At 40.9% G+C, this 23,798-nt stretch overlaps 1 protein-coding gene across 3 annotated transcripts in view; it reads right to left on the reverse strand.

The window, feature by feature from the left end:
• Positions 1 to 23,798, reverse strand: part of LRP2 (LDL receptor related protein 2) — a 220,123-nt gene that overhangs the window by 68,616 nt on the left and 127,709 nt on the right. For all 3 annotated transcript variants that reach the window (XM_075933562.1, XM_075933563.1, XM_075933560.1), the window contains exons 39-52: positions 21,818 to 22,738; positions 20,338 to 20,503; positions 18,774 to 18,932; positions 14,594 to 14,883; positions 12,362 to 12,565; positions 11,692 to 11,934; positions 10,160 to 10,285; positions 8,148 to 8,267; positions 6,338 to 6,469; positions 5,379 to 5,580; positions 4,574 to 4,869; positions 3,571 to 4,087; positions 2,658 to 2,810; positions 1,525 to 1,695 (exon numbers count right to left, since the gene is read on the reverse strand). In XM_075933562.1, coding sequence (XP_075789677.1) covers positions 1,525 to 1,695; positions 2,658 to 2,810; positions 3,571 to 4,087; positions 4,574 to 4,869; positions 5,379 to 5,580; positions 6,338 to 6,469; positions 8,148 to 8,267; positions 10,160 to 10,285; positions 11,692 to 11,934; positions 12,362 to 12,565; positions 14,594 to 14,883; positions 18,774 to 18,932; positions 20,338 to 20,503; positions 21,818 to 22,738 — 3,700 coding nt within the window. The remainder of the gene's footprint in view (positions 1 to 1,524; positions 1,696 to 2,657; positions 2,811 to 3,570; positions 4,088 to 4,573; positions 4,870 to 5,378; positions 5,581 to 6,337; positions 6,470 to 8,147; positions 8,268 to 10,159; positions 10,286 to 11,691; positions 11,935 to 12,361; positions 12,566 to 14,593; positions 14,884 to 18,773; positions 18,933 to 20,337; positions 20,504 to 21,817; positions 22,739 to 23,798) is intronic.

Here is a 23,798-nt window from a genome sequence, read left to right on the forward strand (position 1 = left end):
CCAAGTCTACATTTTTGACAGAAATACTAAAAGTTAAAATTTTAACAAAACTGTTCACTTTCATATTTCTCTAAAAACACAGTTTCTTTGTGACTTCTCTGTGCCTGTTATAGCCTGTCATAAGATGGGATTTTCAGGTCTCTCCTTCATGTCAGTCTTCTCTCCTGGGCCTCTGGTCTCTCGCTCCGTGTCTCTTTCTCTCTCCCCCCTCCTCCTCCTACTGCCTCCCCCTCTCTCTCTCAGCTCTCCTCTGCCTCTCTCTCCATCTCTCTCTCTTTCTCTTCTCCCCCTCCTGCCTCTCACTCCATGCTGCATGGGGAGTGCAAACCCCAAATGGCTGCTTGCGCCACTTGCTCCCGCGCTGCAGCTCAGCTGAGCAGAGCAGAAGTCAGCCGAACACCACGGCAGGAGGCAACAGTGCCACCCAGAGGGAACAGCCAGCGTTTCAGCATTACAGAGTCACAGACATTGGGCTACTATATATATATGATATCTTTAAATGGGTTATCTCTTTTTGTTCTCCTCAGGCGTTAGCAGAAAATTATGAGAATACTATTTTTTCTAAAAATGGTTCATTTTAACATTGAAACTTGGAAAGGAACTAAAAGAATGAGCACAAAGGAGATTTTTCAGATGTGTTGATTTAGAAATATCAGGAAAAAAATCAGAATCAGAAAGTTAGCTAATTATTTGTGCTGATATTGAAGTCTAAGCATTTCATCATCAGAAATCTGACATTTCATAGACTTATATCAAATGCCAATAAATTAATGTAACAAAGCCATAATTCTCCATGCAGTATTGTCATGAACTGTCATAAGGGGAACATTAAGGTCAAATTTTTAACAGAAATCTACAAATGTATGCACATACATTTCTTTATCACTTTACTCAGATCTGTGTGCAAAAAAAATGGTAATTACAAATTCAAATGATAAGTCAGTTCTGCCTCAGTTTGGATTTTCCATCTACATAAAGATACATGGCAAATTCTAGCCCAGATTGTGAGCCTCTTTACTCACATTTCTGAACAGTTACTTTCATGTGTAGTTTCTAAGATTCTAGTGAAATTAATGTAACTACTCATTAGTGTGAATAAAAGGTTTATAGCTTAAGTCCCTGCTGCAAAGTTCTAAAGACCCACTGAAAATCTGTCCTTATTATAGATACATGCTGTAAAACTTCAGAACAGAAATGCCAACTGCAGCTAAAAAACAAATGAAAAAATCCAAAAGTTAATTTTATCTTAATGAGGGGGGAAGCCTATCCCTTTACGTCCCCTTTACGCCCAACTTCTGATTCCATTTTCAATTTTGAATTAACCCATTCAATCCTGATGGATTAATTGGATGTGTCATTTTTCTAAATGCACTGTGACAGGACATAAAATATCTCTGTGAGTTTCATTAAAAAAAAAAACCTATTAGCAGAAAAGGAGTTATAAAATTCTTAACATAAAATGCTACCACTGAAATTTCGTATGAAGAAGTTACCCAGTTGCTTTATTCTTCCCTATGTACGTACTCAATGTAGTTTAGATGAGCATCTGCCCAGTAGAGCTTGTCGTTGGTGTAATCTATGGTGAGTCCATTGGGCCACTCTAATTTGGTAGAGACAATCACTGTCTTGTTCTTGCCATCCATGCCCACTCTTCCAATATAGGCTCGGTCTGCCCAGTCAGTCCAGTAAACCTGTCTATTTAAACAGCAGCCTAGTTAGTTTTGTAGGAAAAGATCCTAGGATAAATTCTAGAAGCTATACTTGTAATGTAACACGTCATTCGCTACAACAAAATGAGGAGACTGAAAAAGAAAATAAAGGTTTATATTCAATAATATACTTGATCAGCCACTTTGTATTTTAGTTTGATACATCTCCATAGTAAACAAGCAGCTATATGTGATCAAAAAACATCTTTACAGGATGCAACTGGCATGAACTGAGTGAATGAACACTTGTCTATCAGCCAATGTAAATTTCAATTACAATTTCTGCTTCTCTATTGATAAAAATTTTGTCCCACCCTAACAGCCAATTTTACTTGGCATAACTGGGAGTTGCACACATCTAGTTGAGGACATGGTGATGTCTTTCATAAATTATAGCTCTCTTGGGAGCTTAATTTTACTTTGAAAATGCTGGTCATGGCTAATTGACAAGTTCATAAATACCGCCATATGAGCCAACTAACTTATGCTATACACTCATTAAATTCTTTGGAAGGATAAAAATGCAGCCATGATCTGGAAGCCAATGGCAAGATAGCAGCTAAGGAAAGCAGGCTGCAAATGTCTACGGTATAGCTTAGAAGCCATGCAAATCCATGTGCAGGTAGCTAAGAGATGTTCAATTTGGGACGGGGGGAGGGAGAATCACAGATCTCAGCCTTTCAAGAGAACTGTAGGCCAGTTTCCTGACAACTTTATATTATATGTTGCCTTCATTCCTGCCTCCTAGCCAATCTCAAGGCAGGAGAGCTTTTGAGGCCAGTCCTCATGCCCTGCTTTTGGGGCATTTTTTTGGAACAGGAAGATGTGATCCAAATATTCCCTAATTATTCTTAGTAACATATACAAAATAATAACTTAGCAAGGACTTTCACACAAGCAGCATGAGACTGTAAAACTACCAAGTGAAAAACTCTGGAAGTGTCATACCCATATTTTGGATGGACGACAATAGCTCTGGGATACTGAAAGCAGAAAGTGTTGTTGGAGTCCACGCACCGATCCACCAATTTTTTCCGGAATCTGCCATCAAGCTCGGCGACATAGAGACAGTCTTTGTATGCATCCACCCAGTACAATTTTCTGAAATGTTTAATAATCAATAATTTACATGCTGCTTTATAAAAAAATAAAGTGCCTCGCTTTAATTTCACAGTATTTTTCTCTCTAGAGTAAAGATAAATCCACTATAATGAATTAACCAATCCACATGATTCTTCCATGAAAATCACCATCTTCTCATCCCTTCCCTGAGTTTGATCCCTGCTCTCACCAAGCCAAAGGAGTGGGGGGAAGAGAGCAAGTGCACGCATAGTCACTTAGGGAAATAGGGTGACACGCTGGGTAAAACTCTATTATAAGAATAATTCATTACAGCACACCCAGAAAAATCTGTTTTACAAATGGCACTGTCAATTAAATTTCCTTAGTTTTTCAGGTTTTATTCCTTGTGTTTGCTTTCTTGGTTAATATATCCCTTCCAGTTAGGATGTTTCCTGTCACATCAGCTAGGTGGATCTTCTATTAATTATTCTTATTACTATTATTAAACTTGTCCCATTAACATAAATGTTTAAAAGTCTTTGTATTAGTATGACACTCTTCCTGCACATTCTGACTATCAGAACACAAGGCTGAATCATGTTTTGTTGCTAGTCGGATTAAGCATAAGAGCTGAGTAATATTATGAATATTTACATTATTAGGATACTGTTATACTGAGTGCCAACTGTGCATGTCTGGTATGTGGATTGAAAACCAGTCCCCAACAAGTATATGAACTTGTATTTTCACATTGCAAAACATAATTAATAGCTCAGAAAGGCTGAAAATATTTCCTTACCTGCCAACCCAGTCCACAGCAATACCTTCCCCATTTGGCACATCGTCACTTATTATAGTCTCCTTGTTTGTCCCATTTAGGAACATTCTTTCAATGACCTTCCTCCCCACATCAATCCAATACAACCTCTTTTCCACCCTGTCAAAGTCCAGAGCCACCACATTTCTTAGTCCTTGCAAAATGAGAGAGTAAGATTGGCCATCTGCTGTGAGATTTCTCAGATAGTAACGGTTGCTAAAAATAAGGTAGGGGGAGATATTACTATTTTGCCGGCAACTTTTTCCATCAGGCTCACGGATGTAGCCTGGGGCGCACTTACAGATGTAGGAGCCAGCAGTGTTCTCACAAATCTGACTACATACTGATGGCGTTTCATTGCATTCATCAATATCATCACATGTCTGTTTATCAGACATGAGTCTGTGTCCAGTACGACAAAAACAGTAGAAACTAGTCAGAGTGTCTGTGCAATTATGATCACATCCACTGATTGAAGGGTCATTACATTCATTAATGCCTGTGGTACAAAAACAAAACCATTAGTATTGAAGCAAGGGAGTTACTCAGAAAATAATGAACCTATCCAAAGTATTCATAAAAGTCAACATCAAGACAAGTGGCAACAACTTTTGTTCCAAAAATACCAAAATATTCTGGATGTCGTCAACTGAGTTGTTGGAGTCAGATTCTCACCCAGTATAAATGATCATAATTGCAGTGAAATAATTGGGGCTACAATAATTTACACCAGTGGCAGATCTGCCCCCAAATTCTGAGTGCAGAACAGTATTACACTGTGTTAGGATTTAATAATTAATGTGTAATATTGCATGTGTGCATTCTTCATATATCCTATTGGCAAGTCCTGATGGAACATGTATCATCTTGATTAATCTGCTGACTTAATTAAGCATTCATTTTTTAAATTGTCTGCAACATTTTAAATGTCTACAACATTAGGTATCAGAACCCTAATCCCCGACACCCAACACTCCATACATACCACATCCTTTTTCATCACTGTTATCAACACAGTCATCCAGCCGATTGCAGATTTTAACCATTTCAATGCAGTTCCCATTGTCGCATTTAAAATGATGGGGAGAGCACGTTGCTTCTGGTGTACTACAGAGGTGCTCCAGCTCATCTGATTCATCCCCGCAGTCATTATCTCCATCACAGATATATGCCTTTGAAATGCAGCGCCCATTCTGACACGTGAACTGGTGCTGTTGGCAGGGCTGATAGATGCACCCCCTCTCATCGCTGCTGTCACCACAGTCATTTCTCCTATCACACCTGAAAAGAACATTGGCTTTGTTAAAGGTAGTGACTGTTGGATGGATGGATGGATGGATGGATGGATGGATGGATGGATGGATGGATGGATGGATGGATGGATGGATACAAAAACCTGCAGTGCACAAAAGATCCAGTGGAGGAATACTTCTGAAAAATCGATCCATATTATATAAGGGCCGAGCTTACAAATTTTTACTCCCAACAGTATCCTTTCACTCACACAAACAGTTATAGTGAAAGCAAAAGGTACTCCTGAAAATACTCCCATTAAAAGTTACTGTGCCCAGGAATAAGGGCGAAATGCCATTGGTGGTTTCTGATAATGTATCAAGCATCCCAGAGGCTTTAAAGATAAAACTTACATGTGAATGAATTGCACATGAATTATACCACTCTTAAATAAAATCCTGTTCAATGATGAAGTATTATAAAAACTGAAATAAATTCATTTCTTCATTTGAAAAGATTTGCAAGGCTTTTATATTGTTGCTGAAGCATGAACAGACCTATAAGAGTTTCGGATGCACAGTCCATTGTTACACGTGAATTCATTTTCAGAGCAGGACCGCCGGGTGCAGTTTTGATGTTCATCGTAAGCATCTCCACAGTCAGCATCACCATCGCAGACCCACACCAGAGGGATACACCTCCTAAGGGGGGGTCTGTTGTTCACACATGTAAACTCAGTGGCTGTGCAGCTGCGGTTTGCTACAATAAAACACATTTGCTAAGTGACTGAAGTATAGTTATTTTCATTTTACATGTGTAAATTGTGTATTCCCCATTCACATCTAGGCACGTATGCCAGAAATTTCATGCAGAAATTCATTCAAATGCCTCTTATCCATTGCAAACAACCAAAGTCATCCCAAGTATATCACCACTGAATGCAGCACAGTTTGAAAGGTAGTGTGGTGTCACAATGACCCAGGGAGAAGCAGCATTTCAGAGCTCCCAGACATGCAAGGGAACCATCCCTGCACTTACAATCCCTTCAGGGGAAGCAGAATACTTTCCCTTCCCCTGCTCCCTCCTTTGAGATGCTTGTTCCCCAGTAGGCAAACCAAGGGAGCCGGTAACTGCTGCTATAGGGCATAATGAAGAGGGCCAAGCTTCCTACATCTCTCCTCTTTGTGCATCCACTAAACATCTAGGTATAAGCTGACCTTCTGATCTCCAGCTAATCAGACTTCTACAGGAAGCTTGTTAAACAAGTCATATTAATTTCATCTCCATCAAAGCAGTTTATAATTTAAGGCTACTGAATGGAATGGGACAAAATTGGAAGGGATTTTTTAAATTAAAATTTACAAGATGAATTCTAAAAATGTAGTCTAACATACAAAATTATACAAAATTGCTTGATAGAAAAAATATGGCATGTCGACCTTTCTGTAAATCTATCCTGCTCTGGAAGGCCATGAGCAGCCCTAAGCACAAGACTTTATTTGTATTGGACACCTACCACAGTTATGTCTTTGATCTTCATCACTCATATCCCCGCAGTCATTATCACCATCACAGATCCAGCTTGCTGGGATGCATCGGCCATCATCACACCTGAACTGGTCACTTGAACAAGTACGCACATGGGACACTTGAAAAATGAATAGAATCACTTTGCTTGTTAAACTAGTCTGCACCATTGTAATAGCCTACTGATGGAAGCATTCTATGGGACAGGTTTATTCCAGTGATATGCAAGCAGAAAGTCCAAATATTAGAACCTAAGTCAAATCACAACTGCTGAGATAAGGTAAACACTACTTCTCCATGTCCTCATTTTCCCTTTATTAGTCAATTACACTAACCACCCCTACAAATGCATTTCTGCTTTGATTATTAGTGTGCCAATCTTGTTACATGTCAAGTAAGTTGTTAAGGAGATCTGGATTAGGGAAGTTGGTAAATCTGAACCGGGCATGACATCTAAAAAGAATTTGACAGTCCTGACAGTGAGGCTATGTCTACATTACAGAGGGTTTTTTGGAAAAATTGCCATTTTTTCAAAAAAAAAAACCTCACGGAGCATTCACACCTCAAGCACGTTTTTGCACACAAAAAAGTCAAAAGAACAGAGGGCATAGGTATTTTCTGGCATACGTATTCCTCATTCTACGAGGAAGAATGCCTTTTTGCGAAAGAGCTCTTTCGCAAAAAGGCATGTGTGGACGGGGAAGAGGGGTTTTTTGCACAAAAATAGGAAATAGGAAAAAGCACGGGCGCCCTGGTGGCCGTTCTGTGCATAGCAATTAGAGCTTACTTTTGAGAGAGCGTCCCTGCAGTCTGAGCGCTCTCTTTTGCAAAAGCACATTGCTTTTTCAATGCACTTTTGCAGTGTGGGCGCACTGTTGCACAAGAAGTTTTTGTGAAAGATCTCTTCCAATAAAAGCTACTTGCACAAGAAGCCTGCAGTCTAGATGTAGCCTGACAGTCCTCATTTTACTATGTATATTTATAATTGCTTGTTTGAAATCAAGGGCTGAGGTTTCTGGAGAAATCCAGAGAACTTTTAGACAGGCCTGAATATGGCTGAAGGTGTGTCAGCTTGAATTCATAAGAAAGCAGGCATGTCTCTTAGACCTGTAGAAAAGCAGGCAAGAGTCACAATCATTTCTAAGTTTGAAATCAAAAGGTGTAATTTTTATTTTAATAAAGACATTGCTTGTAGTAAACCAACACTGTATTACCAACTATCACTTGTTATTCTCATACCTCAGAAAATGTGGAGACTGAGAAATCAGTCCATTTTCAATCACTGGAAAATCCTATTCTCCCACTAAAGTACTAGTTTTTTCCACTGATATCTGTCACATAGTACTCTACCCATTTCCCAATGATTTTGGTCTTCCTCCTATGTAGGGAATACCTGGCTTCTTCCCCTCCTCCTTCTCCCTCCCTTGCTCATTTTTTTGTTTCACTGCAGTCAGTACCTGACTTCTCCACGAATTATGGGATACTCCAAATCCTAAAATGCACCAGACTCACACTATCTGATGTTTTAAAGGAGAAAAGCATGGCTTTCATTTATCTCTAATCAATCATGATAGCCAAGAGGGTTTGCACTGCACACAGAGCTTTTGAGATACAGACACTAAGACATAAATGGAAACTACAAACTCCATTATCACACAGGCCATTGAATAGAACTCAAACAGTTTCTCCAGTTACTAGAGTGGATCTGCTGATCTAGAGGAGAAATTATTTATTTCCCATAACCGATTTCCTAACCCACCCTATTCTCCAGAACAGTCCTCTTTTAACTGCACACTCACCACAAGAGGCAGGTTCATCAGAGCCATCAGCACAGTCTACTCCTTGATCACAGTACCAATGAGCAGGAATGCAACGTCCAGATGTACAACGAAACTCACTATTTGTGCAAGTCAGTGAGACTGGAAGAAAAAACCTATGTATAACTTCTTTCTTTTTGTTACCCTTCCAACTTGTTTTAAGTTGCTTTTGAGTCCATGATATGCAAAAACATTATAGACCCCAAAAAAGAAAAAGAAAAAATTATGGTAGCAAGCATATCCTTTCATATTCTATCTGCAAGAGGTTTTCATACAATCTAACTGCTCTTTCTATTTAACTATGGGGCCAAATTCTCTCCTTAGACAAGGATATGTAGTTTCTCCAATTGCATCCACTTATGGGAATGCAGAATTTGCCCCTAGTATAAGATCCCACAGATCAATTAGAGAGAGAAAAGCATATTGTACATTTATATTTGACATGAGGCTAAGCTGATTTTCACTTTAAGAATAACTGGAAAATGGAACTCTACAAGCCAGAAATCTGCAGTTTGGCCTTGATTCTGTTATCTTCATTTGTTTCCTACAACTAAGGAATTCAGAGGCATTTAATGTATTACTCATTAACACCCTTGAGCTTATTTAAGTTCTTCCCTTTTGTCCTTCTCTTCCTCCCACTTTACCTTCTGCTCTTTTTCCTCAACAGGGCACTACAGTTTTTCTTTCTCTTACCCTAAAGAACACCTGTTAGTAATACAGCCAAACTTTTGAGATTTACTATACAAAAAGAGGGAGCACATCCTTCATTAGCAGCACAAGACTTGCAATTCCTAGTGGTTGGCAAGGCAGCCAACATTTCTTTCTGTCACACATGCTCCAACCATAAGCTAGCCATATTCTGTGGGCAAAAGCAGGGCTTGTATTTTATAAAGACTGTGGGAAAGAGCATACAATTCGATATAGATAGTTATGAGATAAAAAGTTCAGTCAAAAACAACCCATTAAATCACTACAAAGTAAAGAGCCAGTAATAGTAAACATACCTTGTACATTTTACAAATTGACCTGGGATACCTTAAAAAGGGGAGGAAATACATAACCCCAACTTCTATGCTAGCAAAGAAAAAAGATCTGGTAGTTATGACTGAGAGAAAACAAGATACTTTTACACAGTGCTTAGAAGCAATGAAAAAGACTGTTTTCTAGGATATATAAACACTTGAGGAACATAAAATAAACTATAGACTAGATTGTATAAACCAAAGCAACAAAGGAAGGAAGTTATTCTAGCCCTAAGGGACTACTCAGAATAGCATGCTCAGTTCTAGTAATCTTGTAAAAATATGATACTAGAACAGTGGTGCTCAAACCATAGGTCAGGATCCCAAAGTGGTTTGCTAGGGCTGGCTTACCCTTGCTGAAGCCTAACCCCCACCACCCAAAGCTGAAGCCTGAGGGTTTCAGCCCTGTATGTTGGGACTTAGTTACAGACCCTGCACCAAGAGCTGAAGCCCACTGGCTTCAGCTTTGCCCTCACCTCCTCCCGCTTCCTGCCCGGAGCAGTGGGGCTCAGGTGGGCTCAAGCTTTCAGTCCCTTTCCTGGGGTTGTGTAGTAATTTTTATTGTCAGAAGGGGTAGCAGTGCAATGAAGTCTGAGAATTCTATAAAGAGGCAGAAGATTGGTTTTCAACTTTTTCATTTGTAGACCTCTTTAAAAAGTTCCAGTGGAGGTGCAGTCCCCTTTGGAAATCTTAGACCAGTTGAAAGCCAATGATATGGCAGGTACAGAAAATAATAATCAGAATGGATTAGAGGTTCTTGAAATATTGAACAAAAAAGATCAAGAAATGATGCCTGATTTCATTGGAAAAACCTGAGACTCATAAATGGTGAGTAAGTTACAGTAAATATAACTCCTAAACCTCAGGAAGTATAAAGAACAGATGTTACAAGAACATTTGAGCTTGTACCAGCGGCACCAGTGGAATGAAATACTGAAGTGAAGAAAGGTGATTAAGGCTCTATTTACTTACCACAGTGAGTGGGACTCTCATCACTCATGTCTCCACAGTCATTATCGCCGTCACATAGATATGTTCGAGGAATGCAAATATTTGTGCTTTGACATTTTGTAAAGCCAGATTGGCAAGTGCGTTCAGCTTTAAGAAGGAAAGAGGACAGCAAATGTTTAGAGCATTTTTATCACACTAAACTGTATCATATTGTAAGAAACACAATGTTGGTAAAATTAAATTTAATCTGGAGTAAATTGTCCATGTCTTGTGTGAGTTTTATCTGCCTCTATATCACAGTGCATTCCAAAGAACACAAAGTGGCTTTAAAACACCAGAGGGAGCTAAAATAGCTGCAAAACTAAGTGTTTCCCTCCCGGTTAAATCAACCGTACAACAAAATAGATTTTTACATATTTTTCTGGGATATTTTCTGTTGATTAATGGCTAAACATGAATGCCTTGAGATGTCACAAACAGAGATGGGCAAATAACTCTAAACATTTTCTACTCATTTTGGTTCCAATGTTGATATGAATTCCTTGGGGCCATGCACATGACTCTGTCCTCTTGCTCTCTGTGAACATTCAGGCAATTGAGTTTTACCAGCAAAAATACTGGCAAAATGCATTTTCAAAGTAGTATATGCTAGTATTCACAGAAACTATACTGTAACTTCACATGTACATACATTCATATTAGAAGTGCTTGTATAGTCAACTACTTCGGAAAGAAATAATACTGTACTATATGACTTATCAGATCAACTATGAAAAAGCAACCTAGCTGAACTTTTGAATGATTATGACAAATCTATAGAATAAAATTTTCAAAAAGTTTAGAAAAATGCAAGTCATGAGTACATTCCAGAAAATCACAATATATCAACTAATATGGCACACGCAGAAAAAGAGACTACCTTAACTGAATGCAATTCTCATGCATTTCTGATTTTTTGCTCAGCTCCAATTATGAATGTTTATAGAAGAACTTCCTAATGACCAGAAGGATTGATTAGCCTGATTACCATATTATTGGTCCACATTGATTTAATTGCAGTTTAAATGGTATTAAAATAATACTCATTTCCAAAGCAATCATTTGTTTTTTAAATGAACAATTAACTAATGAAGAATTTCCACTTCTTAAGCAATATAAAGAATACATATTAAACCATGTAAGTAACTCTGTGGTAACATGAATAATATTTATTGTTGAGTATTAAAGCTATTGCTATTAACATGGTAAGAATTATATATAATATTACAACATAAATCCACTGCAAACATTTGGGTCCCAAGCTTGTGAACACTTACACGGGCACTTAATGCACCATGCATAGTCCTGTTAAACTTAATGGGACTTTTTAACAGCTCATAAAGTGAGGCTGATGCACAATTTTTTCCAGGTATGGGGATGTACTGAGGACAGGATATTTTAAAATAATAAGAAATAAAATAACAATAACAATAATAATAAAATAATTATTATAATATCTATGCTTTCATATTGCTCATAAATATTTTAATTGCTGGCACTTATAATCAACTTACGGCAATTTCTCTCATCAGAAGTGCCATTATCGTAACAGTTGTTTACTCCATTGCAGACGTATTCAAGAGATATACACCTTCTATTGTTGCAAGTAAATTCTGTGTGGGAGTCACAAGTTCGGAACAAGCAGCCCACCTCATCGCTGTTATCTCCACAGTCATTGTAGTGGTCACAGCGGTAGTGATAAGGTACGCACCTCCCATTGCCACAGGTAAAAGCTGTTGGCTGACAGGTATGAAAAGCTAAAGGGGATAAAAACAAGGAGGAACCATCATGGATACAATGTAAACTCAACTTCCTGACAAATGTAGCAAAGGAAAATACACTTTACTTTTACCTGCCAGAGCAAACACCGCTGCAAAACGGACTGCATGAAAAGTAAAATACACATTTTGAATTAGACAAAGTAAAAAGGTAAAGCCAGATCAACATGATTTAAAGTTAAAGTAAGTGCCTACAAATCCTTTCTTGTTTCTAATGCCAAAGTGTTGCCATAATACACATGAAGATGCAGATGCAAAATCAGATAGCAGGCAGGATCCCAATTTGAATTACTGGCTCATGACTCAATCCCATTGTTATCAAGCCAATGGAAAAAGTGCCCATGAGGTCCGAGGGAGCAGGACTGAGCCCTGTGTCACATTCTAACACAGTTCTTAAAATGCTTACCACACACACTTTCCAGCTCATCACTTCCATCCCCACAGTCATTATCATTGTCACATTTCCACCGCTCTGAGATGCATCGCCCATTGAGGCAAGTGAAGAGCCCTCCATCACACCTGGTACCATTGTCCACAATACAGTGCTTGTTATTGTTGGCTAAATACCAGCGACCTTCAGAAGGACACTGACACTCTGCACCAGTAGGACCTGTATACATTTGAGACCAAAAAAGAAGGGGAAAATAAAGGACAAGCGTACCGACTCAAAATTAAATATTTACAGCTATAACATTTGCTAATGTTTGCTGAAGTATAACAGCAACCAAGGCTACTCAGTCAGATTCTGATCTCAGGTCACCTGTGTCAATCCACTTAATTGAGTTATGCTGGAGTAACTGAGCTCAAAATTAGGTGCACTGAATTATATTTGTTTGCTATAAATGCCATGCAAACTCTGGGCTGTTCTCCATGTGATAATAGATTCACTTTTTCAGTCCAAGCGAGAAAATCACTTGTGTTGTAAAAACTGAGGCCACGCAGCTGAAGATCTCGTCCTTATAACTGGAGAACATTAGACTAACTGTTCATATTGATGTCAATGTGAGTTTTTCTCCTTGACTCCAGGTTAACAATGAATAGGAGATAGGTGCCTAGGTGCTTTTGGAAATTCCACTAGGCACCTATTTGCATCTTTAGGAGGTCAAATGACATTAAAAATCTTGTCCTCCCTAATGCATTTTATGGTTGCAGCTTGTGCCAAACTTGTACTACATTATGAAACCCATACATTTTCTATTAGAAATTGGGATTTCAAATGCCAAAGCTTTTAAAACAATGCAACAAAACAAATGGAAATTGTAAAGCAAGGGGTTTGGAAAGTGTGTGGGAAATAATGGGAATGGAAAGATTTTGTCATACCGAGATTAAAAAAATCAAGATTATGATGAAATTTTAAATTTACAGCATGAAGTATTTAGTGATGTGGTACTATTCTGAGGTCCAAATATAATCTACTGGGTAGTATGTGTTATAGGCACTCTCTGTGCCGAATCCATAGAAGACAGGAGTCCAGTACTGCCCCAGTTAGCAATTAGTGTTCTTTAGCTCTACCTGTAGCAGTTTATGTAGTTCAAATCCTAGTGTATCTGCCAAAATGGCAGCTGTCACATTAGCACAGAAAATTCGGTTTGTGTAGTTTTAATCTTAATGAGATAGGTTTTAGATTAGACCAGGTTTTAGATTAGACCAGGAAATGGCTACCGTAAGCATAGGGAATACAACCTGCCCATAGACAGCAGGTGAAAATATGATTGGGGATAGTGAAGAACTGAGCAGGGACGTAGCCCTGGGTGAGCCATGGCCCAACCAAATAACATCCAGGCCCACCAAAATTTGAGCACCAGGCACATCCGCATAAAGCAAGAGGGGTTACAGAGAGTACAGAGTGGAGCAGGTGCTCTGCCCAGGGCTTCCTGGAATCAGCCGCTGATCTGTTTCAGCAGCGGCTGACTTGGGGACCCCTGGGGCAGAGCAGCTGGGGTCCTGCCAGGTTGGTCCCGCAGTGCCAAGGGGCGGCGCTATGAGACCAACCCCGCAGCACCCCAGCTGCTCTGCCCCAGGCGTCCGGATTCAGCCTGCTGGTGAAATTGACGCTGCTGGTCAGTTTCAGCAGCAGCTGAATCCCGACGCCTGGGGCAAAGCAGCTGGGGTGCTGCCGGGTTGGTCCCGTAGCGCCGCCCCTCGGCACTGCGGGACCAACCCGGCAGCACCCCAGCTGCTCTGCCCCAGGGGTCCCCAAGTCAGCCGCTGCCCCGGGCTTCCTGGAATCAACCGCTGATCTGTTTCAGCAGCGGCTGAATCGGGGAACCCTGGAGAAGAGCAGCTGGGGTCCTGCCAGGTTGGTCCCAGCTGCTCTACCCCAGGCGTCCCCAAGAGCAGCTAGAGTGCTGCTGGGTTGGTGCTGTAGCACCGAGGGGCAGCGCTACGGGACCAACCCGGTAGCATCCCAGCTGCTCTGCTCCCGGCTTCCCCAATTCAGCTGCTGGTCAGTTTCAGCAGCAGAATGGGGGAAGCCTGTCCGGCTGCCCCAGCATTTCCGGGTTCCTGATGGTGCCGGATCATCAGGAGTCCCGGAGCACTGGCTGCCGGACTAATGGAGTTTTACTGTAATTTTAAAACCTCCCCCATACTATGAGTTTTGCTATAGTCAACATTATCATTAAACATAATAGTTTACCTGGTGCACAGATGTGACTGCAACCACCATTAAATTGGTTGCAAGGATTGATGCACTGCTGCTGCTTACTTTTTGACCAAACATGAATATCCATTGGTCTTTGTGGTAGATTCATAATCATTACAATCTGATCTGAGCCATCATATTTGTTAGCTCGGTAAATACTTCTGGTATTCCAATCTGTCCAGTAAATGTGCTGATCAAACAAGGTCATGGCAAATGGATACAGCGCAGTGTTAATAATTACTTCACGATTGGAACCAGAAAGGGAGCATCGTTCAATCTTCTGTCTAAAAAAAAAGAAAATGCTAAAACTTTTAAACTTTTGCAGGTATCAGTACATTCTTAATTATACTTTGTGACCAGTTACCACCAATTAAATACTAGAGCATATTTAATTAAGATTTTGTTATTACAGTTTGATGTCTCTGAGGCTTTTCAAACTACTGGCTCAATAATGATACAAAGTAATGATTTTGAAACGTTAATAAAATAATGTACTGGAAGCAATCAATTTTTAGAAGAACGCATTTAAACATATGCACTAAACATAGCCAAAATGTGCACAAATTTCACGACAGAATTCTTTCCTTTGAAAGGACTCAAAATTCATGTTGCCTTGCTGTAGGAATAAAACGGCACCATACAGGGAAAAGTTATTTTCTTTTTGCCACGACTGTAGACCCAAATCCATGCTACCAGGAAATACATAGAAGATCACATATAAAATAAATATATAAGCCTATGTGTTAAGTTTCCCATGAATAAACTATGAAAGAAGAAGAGTTGGTATAAATAACCACATATTCTTCTCTGTTGACCTTGTTGTTCAGGCTTCTGTCTGGAATGATGAGCAGAACTAACAGAAGCAAGATTTCAGAGGTCCACACAAGATACAGGCTCCAACTCCAGATTCTGTGGCAAGTAGCATCCCTGTTCTGTGCTGTCTATCTATCCTATCCCTATTAGCACTATTGACCCACCTGTGCCTTCTTCCAGTGGAGGTCAGATAGTGCTGCTTCAGAAAGAATCAATTTATGCTACATTTTGCTGGTGCATTATTAGGTAAAATAATTTTATTGGGCCACAAATATTTGCAGCACTTAAGGCACAGAGATTACAGTCCAAGCAGGTAAGCCACACATAAAACACAATACAAGAGTACAGAAAAAGGACGGTGTGGAAAGACTGTTGGCAGGAAAGATGACAAAATAGGAAAGATTTCTAGAAGAAATGCACCTTGAGGAAGGATTTCAGGGAGAAGAGAGAAAATGCTTGGTAAAAAAGAAGTATGGTATTGTTAGAAACTGGGAATCAGTAGAGAAAAAGTGAGCAATGAGGAGAAAATACTTGGTGGAGTATGGGGGAATTACAGAAATTGGAGCAAATGTGAACAGTGTATTATGCCCTGGGTAGAGGCTGGTGCCTGATTCCATCTACCAGCATTCTGATGATCAGATATCCCAATGAGGCACATGCACACGTGGCAGGACTTTGGTGACAAGAGAAAGAAGGCCAGGTGAGTTCTACTTCTCTCCTTCAACGATGTGTCTCTGTGATTGCCCTGCTGTTGCTCCTTTTTTCACAGTACAATGAAAGAGAAGGCAAGGCCCATCAAGGCTGCATAAGCAGAAATATAGATAGTGATGCTATGCTTATATGAAGACAGTCAGTGGAATAAAAAATCTTCTGTACACTGTAAACAGTAGGGACGTTATAGTGTAGTCGATTAACTGATAAGCAAAAGTGTATAGGTTAATGCTATAGACTACACATATTTCCCCCAACCAGTAATTTTTTTAGCAGGCTGTCCAGCAGCCCAGCTCAGTTCTGGTTTGCACCAGTCTGGGAGCTCAGACTCCTGCCACTCTCTCCTGCCCCCCCCCCCCCGCCACAGACAGGGGCTGCTGCTACCCTAAACTGCTGCCTCTTTATCAGATATTTAACATCCTTAGTAAACAGTATCATGCCCAGTGTCCCGAGGAAGGTTCAATTTTGCAGTTCCAGGACTAAGCTCTGCCCTTCAATTTAACACCTACAAGAGTTCTTCCAAGCTGTAGAAGTATGCAGGTAATGAATCATTAGACTTAAGAGAACAACATAAACTTATGTTTAGGTCTCCCTCAGAGACGCATTTCAGTTATTACAAATCGCATTCTGGTCATTCATCAAACTACTTGGGTGGGCTGAATGAGAAAAGAAGCTGCTGACAGAAAGAAAATTATCATGCAACTAATTTCTCATTTTGTTGCATGGCTTCTCTCCTCCTTCATCACTAATGGGAAATAGCAAGTAGTGAATCACAGATATGGAGGAGGGGAAGATAAAACAGAATTGTAATTAGTACAAGATTAATGATAAGCAGACATGCCAGTTACTCATATAAAGCAAAAGCTCTGTAATTTAAGGAATTATGCAGAAACCAACCCAGTAGCACCTTCCTATTGAAAGGCTGCCTCAGATAAGGCTCAGACACTTTTCCCCACAACGCCAGTAGGGATCTTGTAGAGAAAGCACCTTGATTCCTAATCCATAAATCATTTCTCAGATGCCTAGTCCATCAATTGGTGAAGGATTGTAATGCCTTGCCTGCACGGGTCGGCCCCGGGTGCAGGGCGCGGTGCTGGCCCCAGGCGCAGGGTACGTGGGCGGCCCCTGCCCCGGGCGGGCGGTACATGCGTGGTGCCGGCCCCGGGTGCGCGGCGCATGCATGGCCCCACCCCTGGAAGCGTGGCGCATGAGCGGCCCCGCCCCCAGACACCCGGCGCATGAGTGGCCCTGCCCCCGGGCACCTGGCAGCCACAAAAGGTTGGGGACCACTGCTTTAAGGGCTCTATAGGTGCTCCAGGCATCTGCATGTCTGAACAGCAGCATGCTGGATAGGGATCCTGATGCATAGCTCCTGTTTGGAGAAAAGTCCAGCAAATGCTCCTTTATGGAGGGTAGGCAAAAGGAGAAAGGGTTTAAACCCTGGATTTTATACCACTTGCTCATTAACTACATTAATCTCTGCCTTAAGAACTGGATGTTTGCTTTTGGCTTTTTGAGACCAGAGTCATACCAGCGCAGATTGTGAGGGGGTTTCTTCTCTGTCAGAGCCTCCAAGTCACAGCTTCAGACAATTACTATGCAGCAATAAAAAAATTAAACTTATAAAACAAAGTGGCTTAGAGAGATTGAACCACCAACTTGTCCTGCTACTGAAAGCAGAAGTTCTAGAGGCCTGAGCTGATGGGCAAGGCTTAGTCTCAGAGGTTCCAGCAACACTGAATCTTCTCCAAATGCTACAGTGAGAGGCATTCCCCATTCATGATGAACAAGGAGAGAAACTGTGCAGAAGCAACGTATAGATAGGCGAAGATGCTAAAATACGGCATTAAGGATGAGACAAATGAGCTTGAGCAACATTAGAATAAATTTAGCTCCATGTGAATTTCAGGCCACCAGAACTTCTGCTGCAAATTATTAACATACATGGTTCTCAAAATCACAGGTCAATTCTAAGATTTGTTAATCAATCAAAACTGTCAGGAAAATCATGGAAGTTTTGACTGAGTAACCGTGGCAGAATCTGGCTCCTACACTTTTGTTTCTCTGGTACCAGGCAGCAAGGTTCCCTCTAATTTGCGCAGTAGCATGGCCCTGCAGCTGCTTAATGAGCTCTACCCAGCCAGGGGCTCAGGACTCATGCACGGAGCAGCCTGGCAGGCAAAGGGGCACTTCTGCCTCAGGTACAGTAGCAGCTCTTTGCTGAGGACAGAGCAGAGGGTCTCTCCCAACTAGTAGGGAGACTCACTGCTCTGTCCTTTGCAGGAAGCTGCTGCTGTTCCCAAGGGAGAAGTGCCCCTCTCCCGGCCAGGCAACTCACTGCATGAGTCCTGAGCCTCTGGCTAGGTAGCGCATATTAAGCAGCTGTGGGGCTGTGCTGTCATTCATTTTAGAGGGAACCTTGCCAGGCAGAAATCACCATGTGATTAACCAATTTACAAGTATTTACTGGTTACTTTTCACAATGGAATTTTAAAAAAAATAAATTATTATTAATGGGTTACAATATAAAATGGCAACAAATGCATCCAAAGTGATGAAAAAGGAATAAAAGAAATCTGAGCTCTGTAACAATAGTATAACAACAAATTTCTTTAAAAAATCCTACCACATATGAGACATAGATACATACAGATTTGCGTCAGCCCAGTAAAGCTGCTGTTCATCATAGTCCAGGGTAAGTCCATTTGGCCACACCAAATTGGTGCTTACAATAGGTATTCTGAAGTTTCCTCCGAGTGTAGCTCGTTCTATCTTAGCATTGGCACTCCAGTCAGTCCAGTACATGTATCTATCAATCAGACAATTGCAAAGTTATCTCTTTGGCAAACAAATATATGAAAGAAGAACTATCTCCATCAAATAGAACTTTGATTCTGCAATAACAAGGACCCCTGCGCCCATCGGAGCCTTACTGCTTTTTGTGTGACCTTGGGAAAGTCACTGAATTTCACTCATGGGGTTTCTCCATTTGCAAAATTGTGCTAATAATGTTATTCTCTACTTCAAACGGCTGCTGTGAGAATATGTTCATGAATTCTTGAAAGCCATTCAGATAGTATGATGTTGAGATCATATAGAAATCTAAAGAGGTAGATTTCTTTGTTATTTCAACTAATCCTAAGGTCGTGCTACTCTCAGAGAAGCCTTATTTGAACAACTACCGTCTGATCCTCTCTTCAGTTCAGGTGAGTGCTGGATGGATGCCTTCCCATTATTTTTTCTGTCTAGTCTGACCAATATTTGGTGCTGGATGTCTCTTCCTGCTAGTATAGAGATCTTCCTGGCACCTATCAAGATTAGCTAGCAGTCACTATCAGCTGGAGGAGTCTTCTGCGGGTCCTCTGCTTTCACCTGCAAAGCACTTTCTCATCTTGCCTGCATCATTCTTGATCTATCATTTACACACTCTGTTGCACTGGCCCAGAAACAGAACACTGAATTCAGTGCAATTCACATAGTGCCCTCAAGCTGTTATTTTCCAACACACACATTTCCAAACTTACATCATTTTTGCTTCTCATTTCTTTTCTAAAAATAGCATTGCTCACACTCTCTGCCCACTGTTTACCTGGGAATGCTCTTGCTTTTATCTGTTTAAATTTAACTGATAAAGCCTAGTATCATATCTAAATTAAATCTTACATTTAGACTACATCCAAAAAACTAAAAATAAAGAATATCAAAGTTTCAAAATCAAACACTCAAAAGTTAGGAAAGACCAGAATTAAGGATCCCCATGCAACCTTAATTCTGACCCTCTACTTTCTCTTCCACATTGCACAGGCACCAGGAAGAGGAGCCTGGGTACACAGCAGCTCTCAGTTCTGGTGCCTATCCCCACAGCAGCCAGAAGCACCATTTGCAAGGAAAGTCATGCTCAGCCCGCAGCCTTAGATGCATGCCCAGTACCAACAAAATCTTCATGGAATCTGGCTGCCAAACTCTTGACAAACTTCTAACTAAGCATGAGCAAACTCTGATTTTTCAAAGGCCAATGCGGACAATATTTCACAGCAAAAAAACCCAAAACAAAACAAAAAACAACCATACTGCTAAGAGTAGGGAGTTTTCTCTGCAAAATGGGTCTAACACTGGGAGGCATAGGGCCTCCTTGGCTATCAGCAGCATACCAGCCTCACTTAGAATTAAAAAAAAAGTCATTAAAATTTTAGAAGAAAAAGAGCAACACATACCCTCTGCAAGGATCTAGCACAATAGCTCGAGGACGTGGAACACGAGCAACCACTGTGTGGTTAGATCCATCCACAGCCATTGAGCTGATAGTCTGGTTCAAATAGTCACTGTAATAAATTCTGTTACTGATCCAGTCAAAGGCTATGCCATCTGGAGTTCCCAAACCTTAGGAAAGGAGAACATCTTCATTACAGCTTTCTGAAACATTGCCATACACGTCACCAAATCAGTCATCAGCATAATGGGTCAAACCCTGAGGCTTTTATCCAGGTGACATCAATAGGAGTTTGCCTAAGTAAAAACCTAAGAAACAGGCCCTTATGAAGGTATGAAGTGGTGGTGGGTTAAGTCAATGGACAAGGACGCCCCTCCCCCTCCCCCCTGCACGCACACACGCGCACACACACTCAAGACACTTGTGGGGCCTACTTAAAGGGCAAGATGAATTGCAGTTTCTGTGCACCAGCAAGTGCAGGGACTCCTCCCTCACTAATACTCTGGGAATTCACATTGCTCCAAAGGAGACAGAAAAGAGTAGGGAGGGGTTGAGACATTGCCCTGGCCTCTCTCTACACCCACCCTACAGAGGGACCGAGACAGTAAGTTGTACCCCTGGAAAGGGTACAGCAATAAGCAGCATTTCAAGACAGAATCTTTCCTTAAGCTTCCACAAGGGAGGTGCAGTCCCACCCCACACCCTACACTGGGCTGCACTAAAAAGGCACAGCAGAGACCCTGCTAAGGACCTGAGGACTTGGACTACTATGAACAAACAGTTTAACTCAGCAATTATGATGAATAGTTCTGCTTTCTCAAAACAGCCTGTAGCTCTTTTTAAGCTTTCTCCCCATTCTGTGTCTTCTTCCCCCTCATTCACTATGAACTGAATACCTAATGCAAGATCACTGTCCCCTCCCTCATTGAAATCTTTTGAAGACCCATTTCCCATTGTCACCTACAAGGACCAAGCTGACTGGTTGTGCCAAGGCTAATAGGAGACTGCAGATAGTCTACAGTAATTTTAAAAACAAGTTAAAAAAAAATCAAAATTTGTGTTACCCAACACTGTATTACCAAGACATGGCCAAACATCACCTTGACCACTCTGACTGTATGTTACATCCACTAAGCTTTCATCTACATTGTCTTTTTACATTGTACATTCTTTGGGACAGAGACTCTCTGCCTTCCTATATGATGACTCAGTGCCCATTACATTGTGGGAATAGCTGGAAACAAATAGTAGTAATATTAACAAGGCTTGTACTTTCCCAGTTTGTGTGAGTACTGATAAAGATAGAAAGAAGGAAAAAAACTAAGCAGAAATGTCAACAGAAGCTTTCGAGAGAATATCTTAACTCAACAGTCTGTCTTGATCATTAAAATGAACATACTATAACTATTTAAGCTAATGATCAGATGCTATAATCTTAACTAGTTACTATCCAGTTAGTTTGGACCAAGTTTAATAGCATTTACCTGATGCAACTATAGTTGGAGTACCAGTTCCTGAGTAAATATTAATGTAACTGATTTTTCCTGTCCCAGCTGGAGAACTTTGTGTAAAATATATTCTGTTGTTCATGCTGTCAAAATCTAGAGCCACTGCAGTTCTTAGCACATTCACGGTGCGAAATGGGGGACTGTGATTCTCAGGATCGAGCTGTATACTTCTAAGCGCATTCTCAAGGGCAAAAATCAGGTAATTATCTGTTGAAATGGAACATCTCTTGCCATCACTTCCTAGTGTGCCAAAGGCACACCCACATTTGGGCGCCTGCACATCAGGCAAGGCAAAACACAAATGGGAACAACCTCCATTGTTTTCCAAACAAGGATTGTTGTTGATACTGAGGGGAGACCGTGGCTGAAAACGGCTATCGTAAATGGTAACATCTCTCAGCCAATTAATATTGTCTCGTATAACTGTTGGCTGCTCAGTGTTGCCTGGCTCCTTGCTGGCTTGAAAGACTTTTTTCAGGTTCCTGTCCACCCAGATCATAGAATTTTCAAAGATGGTGATGCCAAATGGTGTTGGGTAGCGACTACCATAGCGAACAATTTCTGCTTCACCTCCATCAGGCTGAATTCTTGCAATCATATCTAAAGAATCATCAACCCAGTAAATGTAGCCATTGCTGTGATCTACTGCCAAGCCACGTGGTGTGACAATGCCTTCAGACACAAGCACTGTTCTGTTGGTACAGTCAAGAAACGCACGTTCAATTTTTGGATTCTGTCCATAATCTGCCCAGAAGAGGTATCTGTTTTTTGGGTCTACTACTATATGCCTTGGCATATCCACTGAGGTTTTCAGCAGAACACGTCGATAAGTAGTGTTTAAACGCAAAACTTCTACAAAAGTCTCTGTCAGGAAAGCATTTGTAAAATAAAGGTTTCCTGCATTGTAAAAAAAAAATTAACAGAATTTAATTCAAAACCAGAGAAACACAAGCTGATACCCTGATCATAAAATAAAAGTATAATAAGCAAAGACTCAAATAGTGTGACAACGCACAAAGAACCTTAAGAATAAAACTTAAATGTGAGTTATTAGACAAACAGCACCAAAAAATAACATGATTTGAATTCTGCCCTTGATTCATTCATCAGTCCTTACTAACTTTTGTGGGCTTTACAGACATAACTGAGAGCAGAATTTGCCCCATCGTATAAATCATCATAATGGTTTCATATTACAAGAACTATTTAGTTCAACAGTCTTTGTTTCATTACATAACTTCAAATCAACATTAATGTTTTTGGCATTTTATTTGAAACTAAAGTCATCATGTCTAAGCACCACTGGTGACAGCATGTAGTATATGCGTAGTACGTGCCAGAAAAACAAGCACACTGCATCCACCTAAATTGTGTAGCTATACATGCCAGTGATGGGCTCTGGCAGAGGGAAGGCAGAGGTGAAATGCACCAGCAGCTCTTTGCTGATGGAATCTTTCATTGAAGTGAGGAAAGGCTGAGTCTTTCCCCTCAGCCTTCCTATGCAAGAGCTGTTCCTCGCTGCTGGAGTTTTTCCATGGTGCAGAGAAGGGCTTCAGCAATGAGGAATTGGCAGAGCCTTTCCCCACTGCTTCACCCTTGCCAGAGCCTTTCCCGCTGCCAGAGTCTTTCCCTGTGGCAGAGAAGAGTTCCAACAGTGGGGAGGGAGCTAGCCAAGCATTTCCACACAGCTCGGGCCTTTTCCTGTGGCAAGGAAAGGCTCCAGCAGCAGCACACTACACTGCTAAAAACTGCAGCTTAGATGGGGAGGCAATGTTTGGTATGTGGAGAGCCATGTAGGGTACATAGCAGGGATCAGATCCATACCCTTCAGGCATGTCTGTACTAACCTAAGCCATGCCTTATTGCCTATACAGGCAGTCCCCGGGTTACGTACAAGATAGGGACTGTAGGTTTGTTCTTAAGTTGAATCTGTATGTAAGTCGGAACTGGCGTCCAG

Source organism: Pelodiscus sinensis, chromosome 7 (genome assembly GCF_049634645.1).
Source record: "Pelodiscus sinensis isolate JC-2024 chromosome 7, ASM4963464v1, whole genome shotgun sequence".
NCBI classification, from domain to species: Eukaryota; Metazoa; Chordata; order Testudines; family Trionychidae; genus Pelodiscus; species Pelodiscus sinensis.